The sequence below is a fragment of the Vulpes vulpes genome, chromosome 13 (genome assembly GCF_048418805.1).
Source record: "Vulpes vulpes isolate BD-2025 chromosome 13, VulVul3, whole genome shotgun sequence".
Taxonomy (NCBI): Eukaryota; Metazoa; Chordata; class Mammalia; order Carnivora; family Canidae; genus Vulpes; species Vulpes vulpes.
Window position 1 is genome coordinate 150,591,251 of NC_132792.1, and position 24,085 is coordinate 150,615,335.

General features: G+C 35.3%; 1 protein-coding gene and 1 pseudogene across 4 annotated transcripts in view; both read right to left on the reverse strand.

The window, feature by feature from the left end:
* The window catches only part of RCOR3 (REST corepressor 3), a 53,514-nt gene that overhangs the window by 20,971 nt on the left and 8,458 nt on the right, over window positions 1–24,085 (reverse strand). For 3 of the 4 annotated variants that reach the window (XM_072733339.1, XM_072733338.1, XM_072733340.1), the window contains exons 3-8: window positions 23,495–23,572; window positions 20,659–20,711; window positions 18,687–18,848; window positions 17,188–17,312; window positions 16,348–16,426; window positions 5,871–6,089 (exon numbers count right to left, since the gene is read on the reverse strand). In XM_072733339.1, the coding sequence (XP_072589440.1) occupies window positions 5,871–6,089; window positions 16,348–16,426; window positions 17,188–17,312; window positions 18,687–18,848; window positions 20,659–20,711; window positions 23,495–23,572 (716 nt within the window). Of the gene's footprint in view, window positions 1–5,870; window positions 6,090–16,347; window positions 16,427–17,187; window positions 17,313–18,686; window positions 18,849–20,658; window positions 20,712–22,939; window positions 23,123–23,494; window positions 23,573–24,085 lie in introns of those variants that run through there. The other variant, XM_025982289.2, reaches the window with a different exon arrangement.
* Window positions 2,577–3,021, reverse strand: LOC112907170 (vesicle transport protein GOT1B pseudogene; annotated as a pseudogene).

Genomic DNA, 24,085 nt, shown 5'->3' on the forward strand with positions numbered 1-24,085 from the left:
TCACATTATACTCAAATTGCTCCCTAATATATCAGTCGTGTTGGAACAAATTCATGTTTTCAAAATAAGCATTATAGCAGAACTGACGCTACTTTTACTGTAACCATTTTACAGATGTAGAAGGCAGGGCACAGAGAAGTCAAGAAACTTTCCCTAGGCTACAGATACTGGAGGAAGAACCTGAATCTGAACTATGCCAAGTTTTTAGTATATGTGCTGTTGAAGCGAGCACCCATGCCAAGTTTTTAACTACTATTCAACTAGCAATATTATTAATCTTTACCTAGAATATTAAGGGGTATGATTTTTATTTGTTCATTTGTTTACTTTTTCTTGGTTTGCCTTTTTTTTTTTTTTCAGTATGAACAATCAAATACTTATAAAGAGATTTGTGAAATTTTTTCCTCAGAGATTTTAACACAGCTAAAATGTAAAAATCTACATTGGTTCAAATGTGGTTAGTTAGTCAGCCATACAAAGGTAAAATGTAAATTCTCAGTCTTTAAGGATTTCATAAATTAATGAGGAAATAAAGAAATATAAAGGATAAATGCTGAAACACCTAACTTATACTTGGAGGAAGAGAGAGAAGAAGAGAGCATGTGTCTAGTATTCATAGGTTAGCAGGCATGGGTAATGGAGAAAACAGGGTCAGTTTTCCAAAGGAGATGACACCTAAATTTAGTTTTAAAGGATTAACAAGGGGGCACCTGGGTGGCTCAGTGGTTGAGCATCTGCCTTTGGCTGAGGTTGTGATCCTGGGGTCCTGGGATCAAGTCCTGCATCAGGAGCCTGCTCCCTCTGCCTATGTCTCTGCCTCTCTCTATATATCTCTCATGAATAAATAAATGAAATCTTTATTTTTTTTTTATTTTTATTTTTTTAATGAAATCTTTAAAGATAAAAATAAAGGATTAACAAGAACTAAGCAGGTAGGCATGGTTGGGGCAGGAAATGCCTTTCCAGACAGAACAGCATGTAGGAAGATAGGAAAGCAGTTAGGCTGGGCCAGAACAGAGAATTTTGTTTTGTTTATTAAAAAAAAATTTTTTTTTTAAATATTTTATTTCTTTATTTGGCAGAGAGAGGAAGAAGCAGGCTTCTCACTGAACAGGAAACCCAATGCAGGGCTTGATCCCAGGACCCACCCTGGGATGACCTGAGAGGAAGGCAGACACTTAACCAACTGAGCCATCCAAGTACCCATGGAGTAGAGAATTTGAATTCTGCCTAAAGACATTTTTTTAAAAAAAGATTTTATTTATTTATTTATTTATTTGAGAGAGGGGGGTAGAGAGAGAGAAAACGTGTGTGTGCACGCAGGGAGGAGCAGAGGGAGAGGGACAAGTAGACTTGGTGCTGAGCTCGGAACTAACGTGGGCCTCAATCTCACAACCCTGAGATCATGACCTGAGCTGAAATTAAGAGTCAGATGCTTAACTGACTGAGCCACCCAGGTGCCTCAACCTAAAGAATTTTTAAGCAAGGGAGCAACATAACCATTATTTGCCTTTTAGAATGATAATTCTACTAGTAATTTGGAAAATGGGATAGAATGAAAAAATGAAAATTAATTTAACAATCCAGATGAGGACTTCAATTAAAAACAGTAGGAATGAAGTAATCATGGTGGTGGCACACAGACATATAAAAGAAATAACATGGAAGCAAAATTAAGATGTGTTTGTAAACACTTGATGGGCAGAATTAGGGAGAAGGAGGAATCATGGATAACTCTCACCACTGGTTGAGTAACTGAGTGTATGTGGTGCCAATCACTGCAACAGAGAGTGCAAAGGAAGAACAGATAACTAGAGTGGGTATAGGAGAAGTCAGTTTGGACACTGTCTATGAAATGTGTCTGGGATATAAAAGTAGTAGAATTTGTAAACCCAAGAGTGAGAACTTTTACTATGTCACACATCAAATGACTAACCAAGAAAGGAGTTTAAAGCTTTAAAGAAGATCCTTTATAATAAAAATAGGCTATAAGTAAGGTAGTAGTGTAAAGGATAAAGTAAGACTACAGATGCCTGGGCACATTTTATTCCCATGTTATTTAATTAGACTGAGCAATTAAAAAAATTTTAACCCTATGTTTCAAAAAAAAAAAAAGTCATTCATACATCAACACTGGGTTTTCCTTGGTTTTAATGCATTAAAATAACATAATCCAATCTAACTCATGTATCACTTTCAGAGACAATGCAAATGGAAATATTTTTGCCATTCTAGTGGATATTTCTAAAAAGCAAATGCCTACAGATGCTCCTGCATCTTTAAGAGAAAAAAGAGGAGAAACAGACAACCACAGTTTTCCCACACTGCAGAAAAGCAATTAAAAATCGCCTTCAAGAGTTTCAATGTGTATTGTAACACAGATTTCTCTCCTTCAGTTTGCTCACTGACTTCTTAGATTACTTGATTAGAAGACTGTTCTCACTGCTGGTTAACTGCTATTGGTACTTGGTAGGCTCTACATTTTAAAATTCTGTAAACAACATTACAAACTATTCCATGTCATTTAATTTTGTGCTGAATAGTCTTCAATGGACTTTTAAAAATAATACAGTATTTTAAATGAGTCTCCAATTCACTTGTCTTTCTACCATAATGTTGCTTTCTCCAACTTTATCTACAAATGATCTAATTCCAAATAGATTCAAGAAGAACCCAAAGACTGGGACTCTTCCTATAACACCAATGACCATATAAAAAGAAGCCCTTAAACATAATAAAGAATCCATAAATTTCAAAGATTATGCGTATCAAAGGCCAACCAACAAGGACTACAAATACACCACCCAAGAAAAACCCTGTAACTTTCATTTTAGGTTTCTGGAAGAAGAATCTGAATGTTCTTTGTAAACCAATTACAAAAGCCAAGCCAGCTACAAATCAAACATTTCCAATAGCCAGCAGTGCTTTGTCAAATAAGAAAATCACTCCAAAGGACAGGAAAGACACTCCATATTCTGTTAATCCCATTCCAATTTTCTGGGTGTCCATTAAGAAGATCATGGTTGCAGTGGTGAGGGCAGTAGAGACAGAACCTCAGGGTGCCCAGGCCATTAAGCAAAGTCAGGAGAAAAGAAGCTAGGAAGTAGACCAAGCAAGAGACACCACATCTCCTAGAAAGACACAGCCATCTCTACCTCCACTTCAAGACCACTCGAGCACCCTCCTTTTTTCAAATATATGTTCCCTTTTTAAAAATATTACAGGCAAAGCGTTTTATAAGTTCTCTAAAAAGAAGGAGTGCTGTAGTTTGAAAGACGGGAGTTGTGCACACATTCACTGTTCAACTAAAGGTCAAGCATTCAGTCAAAAACATACTACATATATTAGAGAGCCTGGTGTCCTAAAAGTCAAAGGAAAGGAATTTCAAGAAGGAAGAAGGGTTGTCAATGTCAACTATTACTGAGCAGTAAGAGATTCAAGAGAAATAAGAAGAGGGCATGAAATCTGCCAATTTGTTAATAAACTTAATGATAGTTTTTTCCAGGGGTAGAATTGGGATGCTGTGTGGGGCAGAAATTAGATTGGAAATGTAAGAAAGCAGAGGAAGCTAATATGGTAGATATTTATTCAAGAAGTTTGTTGAAGGGACACCTGGGTGGCTCAGTGGTTGAGCGTCTGCTTTTGGCTGAGGGCATGTCTCTGTGTCTCTCATGAACAAATAAATAAAATCTGAAAGAAAGAAAGAAAGAAAGAAAGAAAGAAAGAAAGAAAGAAAGAAAGAAAGAAAGAAAGAAAAGAAAAGAAAAGAAAAGAAAGAAAAAAGAAAGAGAGAGCAAGTAAGCAAGCAAGCAAGCAAGCTTGTTGGAGAATAAAAGAGAAATATAGGAGCAGTTTGGGTGAGTAACCAGGGTCAAGAAATAGAGAAATCTGAATGTTTCGGATAGAGAAAAACTACCTTGCTCCCACACTATACTGCTGCAAGATTCTTACATTTTATATATAGTGGTATAATATTAACTCTTAAGGACACAAATTGTAATACCTAAGCAAGCATGATATGCTAGGCTGAGGATGCACAGTGTAATTCCTAGAGCAACTACCAAAATGAAAAATGCAAAAAGATACAGTTGAAAAATATAAATAAGATGATGCTACATCTCTCTTTAAAACCCTTCAGTGACTTCCTAACTCATGATGAATTTTAAATTTCTTAGCATGGCCTTCTTATCAATTCCTGCCTATCCTTGCTGTAACCTGCTAAAGGCAAGCAGAACTTAACGAAGAACTTCAAGATGAATACTGATATTTTAAGAAGGTAACATGGACAACAACGTGTGGCATGGAGCTGCAGCGAATGTGGATAGCAAGGAGACTCAACAAGACAGTTATTGTCAAAGAAGAGGTTATTTGACAGAGTTATTGTCAAATAAGGAGCTGAATGAACAAAGGTAGTAGTGATGGGATTAAAAATGAGGAGACTGATTTAAAGAAAATTTCTCAGATAACCTTACACAACTAGGTTACCACTTAGGTTTGTGTGTACTGGGGGATGTAATAATGGCAAGGGATAAATCAAAGAGGATTCTCATGTTTCAACAAGGAACAGAGGAAAATAATCTTTCAGGGGTTAAGTGAGATGCCTAGCAGGGAGATAGAAATACAGCAATACAGAGCTTGAGAGGAAAAAGTCACAGGCTGAGAAGTAGATTCAGAAGTCACAGGACACCCGGGTGGCTCAACAGTTGAGCATTTATCTTTGGCTTAGGGCGTGATCCCGGGGTTCTGGGATCAAGTCCTGCATCAGGCTCCCTGTGAGGCCTGCTTCTCCCTCTGCCTGTGTCTCTGCCTCTCCCTCTGTCTCTCATGAATAAATAAAATCTTTTAAAAAAAAAGACAGAAGTCACTGCATATAATGTAAAACTGGTTGATGCATACCAAGAAAGTACAGACATAGAAGAGTAGCTAGGTCTAAGGGATAGGAAAAACCAAAAGAAACCGAGAGAGGAAAAGATGACCAAGAAAGGCCAGAGACCAAGAACAACCATTAATGAGTATTTTCTGTGTGCTAGGCACTGTTGTAAGCACTTCTCATATACTACCCTGTTTGATTCCTCCCAAGCATATTATTATCCATACTTCAAGATGAGGAAGCTAAGAAGAGTTAACTAGCTCCCCCAAAGTAATACAGGAACTAGATGATGTAGTTTGAGTTAAAATTATGTTCACTGACCCTAGATATTGACTCTTAACCATGATTAATCTGTTTATTATGATGATATATTTATAATACCACAGCAGCTACTATTGGCAATAATGATGAGGATGAAGAGAGCAGCCATTATTCCCTGTGCACTCAAAATGTGCCACACACTGCTCAACAATCTGCAAGTAACATCTCAACCACTTCCTAACAACCTGCAGGAGAAGGATGATTATTTTATCCTCAATTTCATAGATATAAAATTGAATATCAGAGAAATTCCATTATTTCCCAATATCATAGAGCTAATCGGTAGCAATACTGGGATTCAAATTTAGAATAGACAAAGGAATCTCTGAATTTGGAAACAAGGTAAATTTTAAAGAATGAAGCTTACAGAAGTGGGTGGCTGAGAAAAATCTGTAAAAAAACTCATTTACTGGGCAGCCCAGGTGGCTTGGCGGTTTAGCGCCGCATTCAGCTCAGGGTGTGATCCTGGAGACCTGTGATCGAGTCCATGTCCAGCTCCCTGGATGGAGCCTGCTTCTCCCTCTTGCCTGTGTCTCTGCCTCTGTGTGTGTGTGTCTCATGAATAAATAAATAAATAATTTTTTTAAAAACCCTTAAAAAAAAAACTCGTTTACTAAGGTTTTAAAAGTGGATAAACAGAATAGACAGAATCATTAAAAATATGATTTTTATAGAATACCTGACGTTTTAAAGAGATCAGCTCCATGTCCAGTTGCCGCAGGATGGTGTTGGCTGCATTGGGACTACAGGACACAGCTACCACATCTTCCTGGGTTAAGTACATGCCCTTAGGTGGACGGCACTTAGATCGCTGAGAATGATGGCGATGTTGTAAACTCTGATATTCTCTCCTTCCAAGTCCAATCTTGCTAGTTTGGACAGGTTGTTCAGTATTACCCTAAAATAATAAAGATACATGGTTTTCAGGCATGTATAAACTGAAGACAGTCTATAACTGGAAGCATCTGCTACACTAAGTACACCTAAAAAATACTTCTAACCAATGACATTGTGTACAAGTACACACATACCCACACACTGCGCTTATCAACTGGGGGAAAATAAGCACACAACATAATGTATCCTTGATTAATCCACTCAAAATGTTTGGTTTCTATCCCAGAGGACTACAACAAATGAAAAAATAAGTTGGACTCTAAACTATTCTTGTTTGCTTTAATATGGAATATATTTTCCCTCAGCAATAAAGAGTAAAAAAAAAAAAAGCTGTAACTTATTAAGTGCAGATTTTCAGGAAAATTAAAAAGGGGCAAATTAGGAATTATAGCAAGTGGCAGATAACACTTCATTCTCACTTCAGAGATGCCTCTAAAGATTAAAAAGGACACAGAATTATCTTAATCTTGACATTTCTAAACTCTAAATCTATCTGTGAATAAAATGTGAATTTGTATTTTGAAAGAGGTTAGGACAGTTTGAATAGTAATCACCATGAACTCTTAAGTAGGATTTCATTATTATTTGCAATATTCTTAAAGTGTGATATAAAAATACAATGTCATTCTGTTTCTGAGACAGGAATCCATTTGAAATGGTGCCCATTAGGTTGAATGGCAATCTAATTTCAACTGATTAGATTTAATGCTCCAATTCTTTAGAAAAGGAGCTCTGAGTAAAAGTCATAAAACAACTGTATAATGAAGCATAATCCACTTCACTGCTTAACACCTAACTCAAAGCAACACATGGCAAACCTGATGTTCAAAGAAATTCCTCCCAGTGTAGCACTCCTAAAATTGCCAGACCATGTATTTTTCTTTAAAACATCTTTAAAAATTTAATTCTGAAGTGGAAGTGAGAAAATTTCTGAGACCAGAAATAATGAGAAAGCAGGAATCCAAGGACCTAAGTGAGTATGCAGGAGCTGGCATTTGCCAAAGGCCCAGGCTTCAATGAACAACAGGTGTAGGTCACAGGAGACAAAGCCAGACCTTTAGAAGGATAGCTATCATTGTGCAAAGTAGAAAAAAATGCTCCTGTCCTGTTGAGAAAGAGGATGATTTTTAAAAAAGATTTTATTTATTTTAAGATTTTATTTATTTATTTGACAAGAGAGAGAACACAAGCAGAGGGAGCAGCAGGCAGAGGGAGAGGCAGAAGCTGGCCCCCCACAGAGCAGGGAGCCCAATGGGGGACTCAATCCCAGGACCCTGGGATCATGACCTGAGCCAAAGGCAGATGCTTAACCAACTGAGCCACCCAGGTGCCCAAGAAAGAAGATGATTAAAGAGAGACATGGCTATCTCATCCTTACCTGAATGCAAAGGAAGAGAAACCCCCCAAATTCTTCCCTGAGAATCTGTCATCACAGGCCTACATTAAAGCTGGTTTGGGGACTAAATTTATATGAACTGTCTGGCCTGAAAAACTCCAAATCAGAAATTTAAAGTGTCTCAGGCTTAGGGCCTTCAAACACTTAGCAAAAGCAAATGCAAAGAGTCTCTAGAAGAATGCATTTTAAATCCAGGTCTCAAAAATTTTCCACGAGTATGTTCCAAGGAAAATGAGTTCCCAACCACAAATTGCTAAACAAGTCCCATGAGTGAGAGACAGCAGAAGCAAACAATAGAATTAGATCTGCAAAGACTGCAGATACTAGAATTACTGGATAAAGAGAATACAATAAATGTGTTACATGTGCATAAAAAGATAAATGACACAATTGAAAATATGGAATATTCTTTTAGGAGTCTATCAAAACTGACCAAGCAGACATGCAAAAGAACCAAACGGAACAACTAGAAATAAAAAAAAATTATACATAAGATTAAAAACTCAGTGGATGGGTTACTTGGCAGATGAGACAGAGCTCAAAAGAACAGCAGTGACTGGGATCCCTGGGTGGCGCAGCGGTTTGGCGCCTGCCTTTGGCCCAGGGCGCAATCCTGGAGACCCGGGATCGAGTCCCACGTCCGGCTCCCGGTGCATGGAGTCTGCTTCTCCCTCTGCCTGTGTCTCTGCCTCTCTCTCTCCCTGTGTGTGACTATCATAAATAAATAAAAAATTTAAAAAAAGATTAAAAAAAAAAAACAGCAGTGACTTAGAATGTATATATGATAAAAATGACCACAATGCAGTACAGAAATATGGGAAGACAAAAAAAATGGAAAATGAGTGGTTAAGAGACATGTGAAACTCCATTAGACTTTTAAAAGCATTCCCAAAAGAAAGAATAGAGAGAATGAGGAAGACACAATATTCAAAGAGGCAACAAGTGAGAATTTTATAGAACTTAAGACATAGGATTCAAGAAGTTCAATGAATGCAAAATTAGTTTACAAAACAAAACAACAAAAACAACTCCACACTCAGGTACATTAGTTATACTCACTAAAGACAAAGAAGAGACCATAAAAGCAGAGAAAGAGAAAAGACAAACTGCCTGTAAAGGAATAATAATTAGCCCGGCAGCAGACCTCTCTGCATGCAGCAATGACAGAAATCAGAAGCAGCAGAATATCATCTTCAAATAACTGTCAACCTAGGATTCTAATACCAGCAAACCAGGGTTTCAAGAACAAGTGAGAGACATTTTGGATATACCAAAACTATTTATCAGTGACAGGCTCTCACTAAATTAACTTGTACAATATATACTTCAGGAAAAGGGGGTGATTTTTGAAGAAAGGTCTAAGATTCAAGAAAGATGAGTGAATTTTAAACATGTATGTAAACACAAATAAACAATGACTATACCTCTGAGCGATTTTAAAAAACAAGATGTAACTAAAACTGGACAAAAATACCATATAAATCAGGAGAGTAGTGACTGAAGTCAAAGCATTCTAAGGGCCAATATTAATCAGAAAGTCATTAAAACTAAACAAACAATATTAGACTTTAAGTTAAGCAAGTGGGAAAAAGGGGTGCCCAGCTGGCTCAGTCGGTTACATGTCTGCCTTCAGCTCAGGTCATGATCCCAGAGTCCTGGGATTGAACCCTGCATCGGGGTCCCTACTTAGTGGGGAGCTTGCTTCTCCCTCTGCCTCTGTCCGCATGTGTGCTCTCTGTCAAATAAATAAATAAAATCTTAAAAAATAATAATAAAAACAGGAAAAACTTCCAGGGTACACAATAAGAAGACAAATATAGAAATATTCCAACAAAAAAAAAAAAAAAAAGAAATATTCCAACTACAACTAGTAGAGAATAAAAATGGAACGGGAGATAAAGTCTTAATGCAAAAAAAAAAAAAGAGAGAGAGAGGAAAGAAAAGAAAAAAACAAGCCATTAAGGAGGGGAAAACTAGAAAAGGCAAAAATATAAGGGACTAAAGTCTCCAGGTAAATTATAAAATCCTACCTTTTCCTCCTTATAAAGACACACACTTAAATTGGGAGGTCATAGAAATGTTGAAAGAAAATAACAAAGATATGCCAGGCAAAAATTTAATAATAAAAAAAGATGGCAGTTACATCAGACAAAATGATTTTTAAAGCAGAAGACATTACAAAATATGTTAAAAAATTTTGAAACCTCGGTTTAAAATGCATTCTTCTAGAGACACATATTGATAAAAGGTTCAATTGAATAGCAAAATAAAAAGTTCTAGACTTCTATGCATCTAATAACAACAGCTTTGAAACAGAGTATCACTTCTCCATTAATTGATCAGATAAACAACAAAAACCATATCAGCAAGGCAAGCAATAAGAGAAAACAGATTTCAAATACAGAGCTGACAAGCTCTAATTAACAGACACATGCAGAATCCTGTAACTGAAAGAGTATATATTCTTCTCAAACACACATGGAAAAACATTTATGGAAATTCTGTATCCCAGGCTTGTAGGTTTTAAAACATGTTATCAAAATCCTCAACATTCCAGCAACTGAGAAGCGAGGATTTACATCCCCTCCCCTTGATTCTGGACCAACTTCAGAACTCACTTATAACCCACAGAATGCAACAGAAGTGATGTTGAATAACTTCCAAGGCTAGGCCAGAAGTGGCTGGGTAGTTTCCACTTAGTACATTCAGAATGAATGCTTTGGAGAAAACCAACCCGTGGTAAGAAGCCAGATTACTCATGGACCACCAGGCTAGAGAGGAGTGCCAGCTGACAGTTAGCATATCAACTACTACCAGTCATGTGAGTGAGCTGAAAAGCTTCAATTACCTTCCAGCTGATACTGAAACATAAAAAAAAACCTCTCTAAAATTAGGAATAAGGTAAAAATATTTGTTATCATAACTTCTTCTCAACATTATAAAGATGAATTTAATTAGTTAAGTAGGGGAAGAAATAAAAGGTATGTAAGAATGAAAAGAAATAAAACTATTATTTTCAGATAACATTAATTTCTTCACAGAAAATGCAAACTTACCTACAAATAAATTACACAAAGGTTTCTTTTATCCCTAGTATCTCCACTTTTCTTGTATATGTAGATTCAATAGAATATCTATTAGGGCTTTTTTCTTCTAGGAATGGATAAGCTTTAAGAGCAAAGGTCCAAGAACAGCCAACTACTTACTCTTTAAAAACCACCACCAAGCAGGGGGAATTAACCTAGCAGCTATCAAGATTTATTATAAAGCTACACTAATTAAGACTTTGTGGGACTGACGAGGGATATTTAACTGATGAGGAGCAGAATAGACAGTCAGGTGTATATAAAAACCTCATAGATGATAAAGCTGACATTGTAGACCAGCTGAAAGAGATGAACTCACTTCCGTATTAGAAAACAAAAATAAAAATGGATTTCTACCTCACAACATAAACAAACCTTAATCACTGAGAGATCAAGGACTTAAGTATAAAAAGCAAAATTTAAAGCTTAAATTAGAAAATATAAAAACACTGAAATTTAAATCTGTACAAGCTTCTGATGTAGCTATTCATCATAAGCATATAAAGAGAGTAAAAAGATAAACCACAAACTGCTAAAAGATATTGCAACACATTTAACTAAGGGATTAGTATCCAGAATGCATAAAGAATTCAATAAGAGAAAAAACTTTTATACATTCTGTCTTTAAGACAAAAAACAATCTTATAAGAAAGGAGGTAAAAAACAAGCAAACAAATACAAATAGCATTTTTTTAAAAGACACAATAGACAATAAACAGAATCTAATGAAATTGAGAAAACGATAGTACCATTTCATATTACCAAATTTGTAATCTATTAAAAGTCTGATTTTTAAAAAAAGCGATTATATCAAGTATTAAAAAGAAGTAGATAATAACTACTCTCATGGCCCAACAGAAGTACAACTGACCCTTGAACAATGCAGGGGATGGAGGCATTGACTTTCCCTGCAATCAAAAATCTGTTTATAACTTTTCACTCCTCAGAAACTTAATTATTACTAAAAGCCTACTGTTACCAGACACCTTACTGACAACACATATCAGCACATTTTTTGTAGCCTGTATATACTACATACTGTATTCTTATAATAAACTTAGCTACAATAAAGAAAATGTTGTGAAGAAAATCTTAAGGAAAAGAAAATAACTATGCAGTACTGTACTTACTGAAAATATCTGCACGTAAGCAGTTCAAATCTGTGTTAAGGGTCAACTTTACCAGGTAATGGCAAAGGTGAACATAGTTATAACCCTATAGTAATTCCATTCCAAACACTCCCAGTGCATTATTTACTCAATAAGTCACTGTTCCATTTTGGTGGAACAAATCTTTTGCCATACATTTCAGGAGAGTTGGTCTACCTTTCCCACCATATGCCAGTGGTGCCCTACAATCATGTAATAATGAAAAGACCCCCTCCTTAATTTCTAAATGCCTCTTATGGGGGCAATACTAAACCTACTAAACCTGAGAAGCATTATTCCAAAGGAATTCATATATAGGTGTACTCAGAGTATATTTTTATCAGTATTGTGCACAATAATAAAAAACTGGAAATGATGTCCATTGATTAGAAATGGTTGTGGCATATGCATACAATAGAATACTGTAATACAGCGATGAAAATGAACTGCAAGAAACACGTTAGACAACATGCAACAAAATGCAGGTAGCTGAAAAACATACAATAGGATTCCATTTAAATAAAGTTTGAAATGGACAAAACTCAATGACAGTTGGTCAGAAACACATACATATGTGATAAAACTATAAAAAAAATTGATACAGTTCAGGACAGGGTTCCCTTTTCAGGACAGAGGTTCTCTCTGGAGAGAAGGGTACAATTAAGGAAACATACACACAGCCCTTCTGTTTCTTAAGCTCAGAGATAAGAGAAGCTGGTTGTTTTATTCTTCTTTAAACTCTACATACTCTATGATAATACATAATTAACAATTTTTAAAAGTTCATAAAAAACCTTCTACATAATGAGTCAATAATGTGCAGAAGCAGGTATGCAAATCTGTGTTAAAGGCAATAACAGCATCATTTCTGCCTGTGTCCCTATCATTTGCGAAAGAGCAGAGGAATGAATGTAGCTGCGGACATACAGTGCCTGCCCTAGACCACCACCTGGAGGATTCCTTCTAACATTTTTTAACAGACTTTCCTCATGCTAATAGCATAAGATTACAGGCAAACAAAAGACCAAATGCATATGTATCAACTCACATAGTTGGACAGAACAGTATTACACATACATAGGTTCTCTAGATAACTAGATTCAAATCCCTAATGTCTTTCATTTGTACAGTAAATAACATGTTTATGATGTGTATTCTCATTTACTAAATAAAATACATCTGACTGAATGCTTGCTTTGCTTCCGTTTTTGCAGGTAGACAGGATTCCTGCTCTTCAAGAGCTTACCACAAATGGACAGGCAGGCAGAAGGGAGGAGACTCTAAGTAAATGAGTACCGCTCACCTCAATGAGCATTGCAATAGATTTAAAGAAAAATAAGGTGGTGGTCAATTCAAGATAAAGCACAGGAGAGATCTCATGAAGAAGTTACATCTTACAGAGCTTTGAGGAAATTTCCTAGGCAGATTTGAGAAGAAAGAGAATACCAGAAAAAAAGAACCACATAACCACAGGACAAAGGCCAGGAACTAAAAGACTTATCTAAAACACTGTTAGTAATTTGAAATATGTGGGGTGGGGTGGGGAATGCTTCACTAGAGAGCTTTGTGTTTTATCCTTATCCTACAGACAAAGCCATGGGAGGGTTGCAAGCAGTAAATTTGGTCTTAAGAAGATTGCTTTGGCAACAGGGTTAAAGAACAGACTGGAAGGGGTGGTGTGGAGTCTGAAGGCCAGAAGGGGAGACAGAAAATTCCAATAATTCAGAGAAGAGATGAAATCCTAAAAATAAGGCAGTTGCACAGAACATAAATGACAAAATTTATAGTTGAGAGAGAAAATTAAAAACAATGACAAAATAAACAGAATCGAGAAAGTATAGAATAGTATAGTATAAAATAATAATTAAGAAAAAAGTTGGGCAGCCTGGGTGGCTCTGCGGTTCAGCACCTGCCTTCAGCCTAAGGCGTGATCCTGGAGACCTGGGATCCCACATCAGGCTCCCTGTGTGGAGCCTACTTCTCCCTCTGCCTGTGTCTCTGCCTCTCTCTCTCTCTGTGTCTCTCATGAATAAATAAATAAAATCTTAAAAAAAAGTCACTAAAATTGAGACATAGCAGTTAAAAAAGTAGACAAGCATCACAGAATCACCTGAAACTAATATTGTACTATATATCAATTAACTAGAATTTAAATAAATCTGAAAAATAAACTAGGCCACTGGAGTGAAAAAAAAAATCACAGAATTGTGTTACAAAGTCAAAGAAGAGATTTTCAGGAAGAAGGGAGGGGCCAGTAACTTGAGAAGATACAGAAAGCACAAGCAGCATACAATAAACAATCAATCACTGGCTGTGGCAGTAGGTCACTATTGACCTCTGTCAGCAGTTTCGGTAAAGTGAAAACAAGAGGCTGATAAAGCCAAGTCAAGAGTGAAGTAGTAGGAAGGGGGTAGATTTCTTTCCAGACTGGTAAAGAGCCAATTACGCTTCTACACAGAAGACGTGAGCACAATTTGGGCTGCAATGAAAAGGTCAAAAATAAGGAGTAGAGAGGGATAGATGATGGGACAAGACCTAGACGCGACATGAGGGGATAGACAGGATCAAACAAGGGAAGGGATCTTTGTTACTGTGAGAGAGGCATTCAGGCAGACTTCATTCCGTTAAATGTTCCTGAGTACCATTTCATATTAATAGATTTATAACATTTTTAAAAGTCTGATCGTATCGAATATTGGCAAGCAAGTAGACAATGAGTACTACACAAAGTGCCAGGAGATAAAAGATGTACATTGTAACTCACTCCCCAATTTCAAGAAGTGTATAGCCCAGGGGGCAAAAGACAGTAATTCTAATGTTCTAAGTAGAAACACACTCAGATGGAAAGGGTAGTAGAATAGCACAGATGTTAGAAGGTATTTTCTGTGAAGTTACCTGCCAAGTTTCCAGAAGGAGTGAAGAGATGGTAGGTGATGTGCAGAAAGGGATGCATGTTCAAAATACTTGCTCAAATAATGAATAAAACAACAGTACTGTTTAATCAAGATTTACTACATACTGGGTATTGTAAGAAGTGCTTCTATACATATTACCTCTTTGATTCCCAAACAATCCTATTATTTTCATTTTACCAAGGGAAAACACTGAGGCTTAGAGGTTAAACACTGGGAGGCGTAAGGACTACACTGAGATCTGACACCATTTTTTCTAAGTAGCAGCAATTTACATGATTGTGCCATTTTCTCTTGCTGCGCCTCTTAGACCAAGAATAGCAAGCAATGGACCCAGCACTGTGGGCCTACAGGGTCAGGGAAGGTATAGCAGGATAGGGAAATGGGAAGTTAGAGAACCTGGGAAAAGAACAATTTAAGTAGTGAATCACTTTGTCTATAGCTCAGGGAACAAGATAGATTGGGGGGGGAGGGGGAAGGGATGAAGGAATCAAGTAATTTAAGAACATTCAGCAGTAATAAGAAAATCAGTAAAATAACAAATTGAGGTAGGAGTAGGATCCTTAAAATGTCATTGATGAAAGAGTTAAGATCATGACAAGGGCCAGAATGGGCCAATGGCACTGAGGAATGGGGGTCAGTAGTCACATTCTGTGTCCCAACCTGATCTCCAGATTCCACACCTGTTTATACTCAAAAGCCTTTACCCTTCAATATTTGGTCTATTTTTTACAATTATGTAATTATTTGCCTTTGTTAATGAGTATGTATATCAATTTAGTCTTTTCCTAGTGATTCTAAGTCATCATTATCATCATTTTGAGGAATGGCTTTTTATTTTAACTGCTGTCAGTGTATCGCTACTATATATCATCCCCAACTTATGATGTCCCCAGTTACAATTTTTCAACTTTACGATGGTGTGAAAGCCACAGGCAGGCACTGAACAGAAATCATACTTCGAGTTTTCTTTTCCGAGCTGGCAATATGCGATACAATGCTCTCTCATGATGCTGGGCAGTGAAAGTGAGCTGTAGCTCCCAGTCAGCCATGGGATCACGAGAACAACGGGTACACTGACAACCATTGTATACATTTACAACATTCTGTGTTTCACTTTCAGTACAGTGTTCAATTACATGAAATATTCAGCACTTGATTATAAAACAAGTTCTGTGTTAGATGATTTTGCCCAACGGTAGGCTAATGAGTACGTTTAAGGCAGATGAGGCTAAGTGATGACATTTGCTAGATCAGGCATATTGAGTTTCTGACACAATATTTTCGGTTAACAATGAGTTTATTGAGATGTAACCTGATCGTAAGTTGAGGAAGATCTGTAATTTCTAATTTGCTAAAATATGGAATAAGTGTTTTTAAGAAAAATTGGGTAACAAAACCAGAAAACTTAAATTTATACTATACTATAACTCCTACTATATCATCTGAGGGTGGTTTTATTTCTTTTCTCTGGATTAAAGACTAGAGATTGTGGCAGGGCTTTTATACTTCTGAGTAGAGGAGATAACCCAATTATTCCAACTACTGGTTAACTGGGAGTTCTAGATATTACTTTTTTCCCAAAAAACCTCTAACATTGAAATTTACTTCTTCCTACACCATTATATAAAAACATCTTTCTTAACATGAAGTACGATTCATTCTTTTTGGCATGGATTTGTAGAACAATTATAAGCACTCTAATGATCATCATTACCTCTTTCTTGGCTTCTTTTTTTGGATCATAATCACTATCATTTCCATCCATTGGGTGTGTTTCTTCCACATCATCATCACTGGGAAGAAACAAAGATTAGTAAACTTAATTCTCTTCTTTTTATTCTATTCCACGGCTCTTATCAAATTGCAATATACTTTGCTAATAATTTCACTAAATAAGAGCTGTCCTTGGGAAGATGACCTTCTATAATTTAGATTTCTGTAGCATTTAGAAACAAGTATCTTTTTGGGCATATAGACTCGTGTTAGCAAACATGTCTACTTAAAAAATAGAGACCCAGTAGGGAAGATATTTAGAAACAGTATCATTTGAGAAAGAGAACACATATATTAATTTGATATAATACTTATTATTTCATCTCTCCAGTTGTGAGAATAAAGACAAACACCAGGAAGCAAAATGATTTTATACCACCAGAAAGATACAGCTACGATAATATGGACTTCAGTTATTCAGGTAATTATACTCAGGCAATTATGGAAAGAGCATGTTCTAGAGAATCTATTCCTTAATGTATTCTAAATATATGTATTGAATATATCAATACTAAAAGGAAGCACTTGCAAGTACAATTAAACACAACTCAAATGTAACTCAATTGCAGTGTTTGCTGGCTATGATTAACTGTTAAAGATTTAAAGAAAGTCCTTACTAGTACGATTTCTGATCACTCAACTCTTCCTGTCAGAGCCAAAACATGAATGTAAGGGTAAGAAGTATGTACAATGTCTTGTGATAATTTTTTTGCCTTAGGAAATGTAAGCAATCCAATACAGTGTCTCTAACAATATAACTATATGAAGGCATCCAACTTACCTGTCACCCTGATTATGTCTATTGGCTAGTTTACGAGCCTGGCGATCCATCAAGCTGGTCCTGGATCGAGTTTTTTTCCAGGAATAGTAATATTTTACAAGGCTAGCAATTGTCTTATCTGGAAGCTTGAAAAAAAGGAGTCATGTTAATATCAGCAAGTTTAATTCGTAAACTTTGATTAATAGAAGAATAATATTTCTGATATTATTCTTTGATACTTAAAGGCATAGATGAAAAAATTTTTCATGGGTACATTTTGATGAATTATAGAATTAAAAAGTACTGTTACAGGCATAGTAACCCACCACACCTATGTCACTGACATTTCCAAATGAATATTCCTATTTGTTCTGAGAGGAGAAGGGGAGAGAAGAATGTCACAAACATGGTAACAAGCACCCAGATGTCCCTAGTACAAGTAGCATTAGATACTTATTTTTCAAGAGTTACTCTTTTCTTCCTACCTCTATAAATTAGAATTTTAAAATTGATACATAATTTACATACCAGAAAATTCACCAAAGTGTACAATTCAGTAGTTTCTAGCATATTCACTAAATTATGCAACCATCACTATTTAATTCCAGACATTTTCATAACTTCAAAACAAAATATTAGTAGTCATCACCTGGTCTTCCCTTACTCCATCCTCTGGCAACAAGTAATCTACTTTCTATCTCTATGGATTTGTCTATTCTGGACATTTCATATAAATGGGATCATACAGTATGTGACCTTTTATGTCTGGCTTTTTGTCACTTAGCATCATGTTTTCAAGAAAAGCTATTCAATTTTTGACAATGAATTTTTAAAAACATTTTGTCTTAAATCCAGGTTTTAAGATGATAAATAATACAATCAGACTTTAGCTACCAAATAAAGTCTCTGGGTATTAAAATGACTAATCATCATGCACTGATTTGTCATGCTAGCAAACAAGGACATATACTCCCAATCAAAAAGGCTCTCTTCAATTACCGAGAACACTTAGAAATATTTGCAAACATAATCTAATTTTCATCCATTGAGGTTAAAAGATTCTAATACAGCAACTTCTCAGGTTTATTCTTTTGACACAATGCTAAAAATTTAAAAACTAGAAATAGACTGTTTCTCCTTAAAAGCAACAGTGCCTCTGTACAATATTGAAATACAGAGTTTTTAAAAATTGATTTTCATATCCAAAGGAATATAAATTAAAAAATAAAATCCTAATATTAAAAATGAAACGTTTAAAAATAAAATTAAAATTTTGCTTTGTTTTCCTAGAACACATTTAATACATATATACTTAAGTCATAATGAAACATAATCTATTACAATGAAACAGCTCATAACTGTCATGCAGTAGTTATCAAAAATAGGATATATGCAAATATATAGGTATTTTAAACATCAAATATTTTAACAAATTAAATTAGACTGAAAACTTCCTTGTATGTGTTTAATAACAGCATATCTTTCAGGTATGAATTACAGTAAAACCAAAATTACCATACCATTTGCTGAATCCTGTGAAAGCTCTTCCCATGAAAACTAAAGGCTTGTTCAAACAGGACTTTATCTTCCACTGTCCACTCATCCGGAAAGGGAGTGAAATTAGGGAGATCAGCAAGGGACTTCTCAATGTTATGTTTATGCCAGAACAACATGCCAAGTGCCTTTGAAGAGAAATCATTCCCCTTTGGTTTTAATGGACTTATGTTCCATCACACTTAAGAGAGTTAAACACAAATTAGGTTAAAATCTTAAGCCTATGACTTCAACTGAAAATACACTCACAGTTTAGGGCTTTTAATCAGGGATGCCCAGGTAGTAGACCTCATTTATTTATTTCTTTTACATCAGGGCCTCAGAACAGTGAATGTTCTTATATAGCACATTTGCTGCATAATCTAGGAAAAAGTGAGCTGAGGAGAGTGACTATAATTACTAAAGCAGGTTTGTAGACTCATATCAAGACTGACCCACAATTACTCATTTGTCAGTGTGTAGAGAAAAACATGCTAAAAGAAAAAATATCCAGTAAATATTTGAATGAAACTATCAATCAAAGCACCAAACCAGAATGCTCAGTTGAAACACAGTAGAGAACTATTTAAGTTTTAACCTTTTAGAAGTACATACCATGGGCTGAACAGTTCCAAGGAATACCTCAACTGCAACCTTAATAATATTTACCACATATATTTTTTCAAAGTTTTTTTCTTTAAGATTTTATTTATTTATTCATGAGTGACACACAGAAAGAGGCAGAGACATAGGCAGAGGGAGAAGCAGACTCCCTATGGGGAGACGGAAGCAGGACTCGACCCCAGGAACCCAACCAGAGCCAAAGACAGAGGCTCAACCACTGAGCCACCCAGACATCCCTCAAAGTTCTTTATTATCAGAGTGCACACAAAAAATTATCATGAGGCATATTAATAACTTCAATGACTGTATTACCAAACTACAGGAAAGCCATTCCACAACTTTCCCTTCTATTGTTAAGTCGTAGAAGGTAGTCTTTACTACCAGATACTAAAAATCACATCTCACTTTTAAAAATGCATTTTAAAATTAAGTTCTATACTTTAGTAATACTCCTGTAAAATGAGCATGAAAATGAACATATGTGCAGTCACATTTCAAGGGATTAATGTCTCAAACAAATATTAAACAGAAAGTCAGGAATTAAAGGCTTCAAAATTCACAAAAAAAGTTAGATATTTTAGATAAGCATCTCAATTTCATAGATATGGCTTTGTATTATTTAACCATGTTACTGACTATAGCTATTTCTTAATAATGCAGATACAGATAATTCACTTATTTTCCTACTAATTCTGATAAAAATTGATCTAATCATTAGTTGAAAACAGATTTAAGATTCTCTATTTCATTTTCATTTTATGTTCTTCATTCCCTCATTACAAGGGATAATGAACCATATGTCCTATTTAGATCTTTCAAAGTTACTAAAAAAAAGCCCCTCAAAAAAATAAATTTAAAAAATTAAATTTTTAAAAAGCCCTTTCTAAATTATTTCATTCAAAATTGAAAGACTTAAATATTCCTTAAATAAAAAGTTTAACTTCTAGGTCTTTCATTTCCTATTAAAAGATCACAAAGAATTACCTGTACTCAAAAAAAAAAAAAAAAAAAAAAATTCCCTTGTTTGGTAAGCATTTGTCAGAGTAATCCTGAAGGCTTTCAGATACTTTTATAAGTCAAAGCAGAGTAAGAAACAGAGGTATTGAGAGAAATGTTCAAGCCCTTGAGATGAACAATGTTTATAAAAGCAAAATCCATAATTTTGAAAGGTCAGATTCTGCTTTTGTGGTATCTATAAAATTGGTTGAACTGCACTTTCTTAGAATAGAAACAACCAAGAAATGTTCTTTGGATTTGGTAAATAGGGAGGGGCAAGCTTTAATATTAAAATGTTTGGGGGGGGAATAAAATAAAATAAAATGTTTCTCTACATACCTGTTCCACATTGTAGCCATGTTTCTCCTTTGCAATTGCAATATATTCATCCACTGCAATGAAACAATGTTATATAATTAATTATTCTTATTTACTTTGTGTGCTCAAGTCTATGTTTTTTTAAACAAAGCAGAATAAAAACATTATATTCCAGGCCTTTCCCAGGGAAAACTTTTCATGAAATGTTACAAAAAAAGACTTTTACTTCAATGAATAGGATCAGAAGCTTCCCTGATTTAAAATTTTACTTAGGATGATTAATCTCTAAGATTACATAGCATATACTTATTAAATTCAATGATGTTAATTATTTTTGTATACAAAATAGATCAATCTGTATGTAGCCAATAGAACCTAATTACAGTGTAAAATATTAGACAATTTCTTCATTTTTTTGTTGCAATCTTTATTTGAAGAGACTTAGTTGTTTCAGAGCCCATCTCATACTAAGAGTTGGCTCAAAGCCTTTGCCTTCCCACTTCTGACTGCTGTACAAAGGATGGTTTGTCTATAGTTTTGCCAGCTATATGTAATAACAACATGTTTAAGTATGCTTTGGTAGCCCTAAATTTTCTTAAGCTCTTCCTGCAGCTATACAGAAGGTGTCTAAATATTCCATTTTCATTCATTCTACATATGTAATCAAGTCAATAGAATTATTTGGATAAGCACAGCTTCAATGATAAAGGTACTAGGTGTTCTAAGGCCTCACTGCTAAGATGTCTACCATTTCAGTCAGCAGGCCTGGTTTATGTGAAATACATGTAGTCATACTCCTGTTTGAGCCTTCTTTAAGTGTATGTATGTGTGTATATATGATATATAAAATTCTCTTTGAGCATATTTGGAGAAGCAGTGGTTAAGAATTCTGATCCCACTAGTCTACCAGGGCTTGATTCTCAGCCTTATTGCTAGTTTGACCATACACAATTAACATGACCTTTTTGTACCTTAATTTCCTCACTCTAAAAACAGTACCTTCTTCCTAGGATTAAAGGAGCTAATATATATATCAAGTGTTTGGAATAACACTTGGCAGATTTTAGGTACTTTATAGGAATCTGCTATTATTATTAATCAATTTAAGATAATTGAATATATAAAAAATGCTATTATAACAATAATGTTGCTAGGATAACTATTTTTTATGGATGTTATTATAGTTCCCTAAGACTGTAAACATTTGCAGAAAATCCAAACATTACATTTTGTTTACAGCTTAAACACACAGCACTTAAGCACAAGACAGGTCTAAATATATGCTGCTTAACAAAAATGTCCTACAGTCCTATAAATAGAAGGCTAAACAATACCAGTCAACCTGTGGTTTCCAATCTTGGCTATGTAGTAAAATCAGTGGGAGATCTTTTAAAAAGTAAGTCTGGGGCACCTGGCTGGCTCCACTGGAAGAGAGTGCAACTCTTGATCTTGGAGTCAAGAGTTTGAGCCCCAAGGAGGGCACAGAATCAGATGTTTAACCGACTTTATTTATTTAAAAATAAAATCTTTAAAAATAAATTAATTAAAATAAAGTCAGTCCAGACTCCACCCCTAAAGATTCTGATTTAATTGGTTAGAGATAGAGACCAGACATCAGCACAGTTTTTTTAAAAGTTCCCCCACATGATTCCAATGTACAGCCAAGGTTGAAAACCACTACCTGAGATCTTTGGTCTAGGATATTCTACATGGAGACCGCACAATCAGGATATGATGGCTTTCTGAATTTTGTTTTCTACTTTGTTAAATGCACCACTGTACAAAGCAGTGCTAGGAGAGCAAAAGCCAGTGATACCCCGATGCTCAGTTTATGAATGAAAACCTTTGCTTGTAATGAGAACTGAACCAGAGAAACCCGATAATCTCCTTCAGGTTTCTCAGTATACAGTCCCAGGCCAAATGTACAATTTTGTGTTTTTTGTTAAGAATGCCTCAAGGGCATGTAATTCTAGATTACCAGCTAGACCTTTTGCTGGTATTCCAAAACTCTCAAATAGGAAGAATTATCAGGTATGCAGCATAATAGTCAATTGTCAATTTTTAGTTCTCTTATTGCATCAATAAATATGCTTAGACTTACTATGCACATTATATATAGGACATCATTAATTTTCATGGAACTAAATAAACCGTCATGGGACATCTTTAAGATTTTAGTAAATATTTTTAAAAGACAAGCTTATTTTACAGCTGCAAGAATAGCTGTGCAGTGGTTTTGTTTGTCTGTTTTAACAAATTCAATGATAACTGAATGGAGGGGTGGGAATCTTAGTTTTGTTACCTGCACGTTTCCTATATCTGATGTGCCGCAAAGGATCAGGTCCGCTACATCACATTGAAGTCTAAAGCCACACCATGATTCAAGAAGTGCATGGTCAATGATCCAGAAGGTCTCCGTCCAGAAATGGAGAGCTCAAAGATGACCTGATTGATGGCTGCTGAAGTCAGTTCTTTCCCCTTTCCTCTTTAAAATGGTAATGATAGTGGGCTCTTTGAAGTTTGAAGGCATTTCTTTACAGCTCCATATACTGAGGAAAAGCCTGTGCAGATGTCTACATAGTAACTCCCTCCCCTGCTTGAGGATTTAAGCAGCAATGCCATCAGATCCTAGGTATTTTCAGTCTTCCTGGGCCTGACACAAATTGGAATGATCAACCCACTATCTTTCAAAAGGAAAAACATTCTAATATAACAACCTCCATCAAAAAAAACAAAACAAAACAAAGACAAACTGTTTTCTTATGAGAATCTAAGCAACCCAAAACAAATATAAGTTGCATTTTGAATTGGCTGATAGATCCCTACTGACACAAATATTCAATTTCAGAAAACTTACATTTGGCATCTGGGATACTGTGATACGGAGACCACACAAGCATTCCTCCATTGTCTTTATCTGTGTACTTTGTAGCACCTGGAGAAAAAAAAAAATCATTGCTTTAAATATGATGAATTTTATGTACATTTAAAATAAGTATAAACAAAGCAAGCTTTCTTTCTATTTTAGTACAGTATCTGCAAGAGGACAAAGAAAGTCAGGAAAACACAGAGAAGGAAAACAGATTTACATTAAATATACTAAATATTTCATTTACAGAATTGAAGAAAATTTCACAAACACTGAAGTTAACCCCCTTTAAATTTAAAAGAATAATTTTCTTAAGTACGTTGTATAGCTCTACTTGACAGGTAATGAACCTGGTTTAACCTTCTAAACATTATTTAGGAGTCATTAAAAGTTCTTTTAAAACTAGAAAATAGTTCAGGTATTATTTGTTTTGTCTCATATCTAAATGGGCCAAGATTATCATCATTTAAAAATAATTGTATCTGTTTTATGGATTTAATCTTACTCCTTGTCTGTAGGTTATTCCTTCTTAGCGTTAATCTCATTTATTACAGTTTAAAAAACTATGCTCTGTGTAAG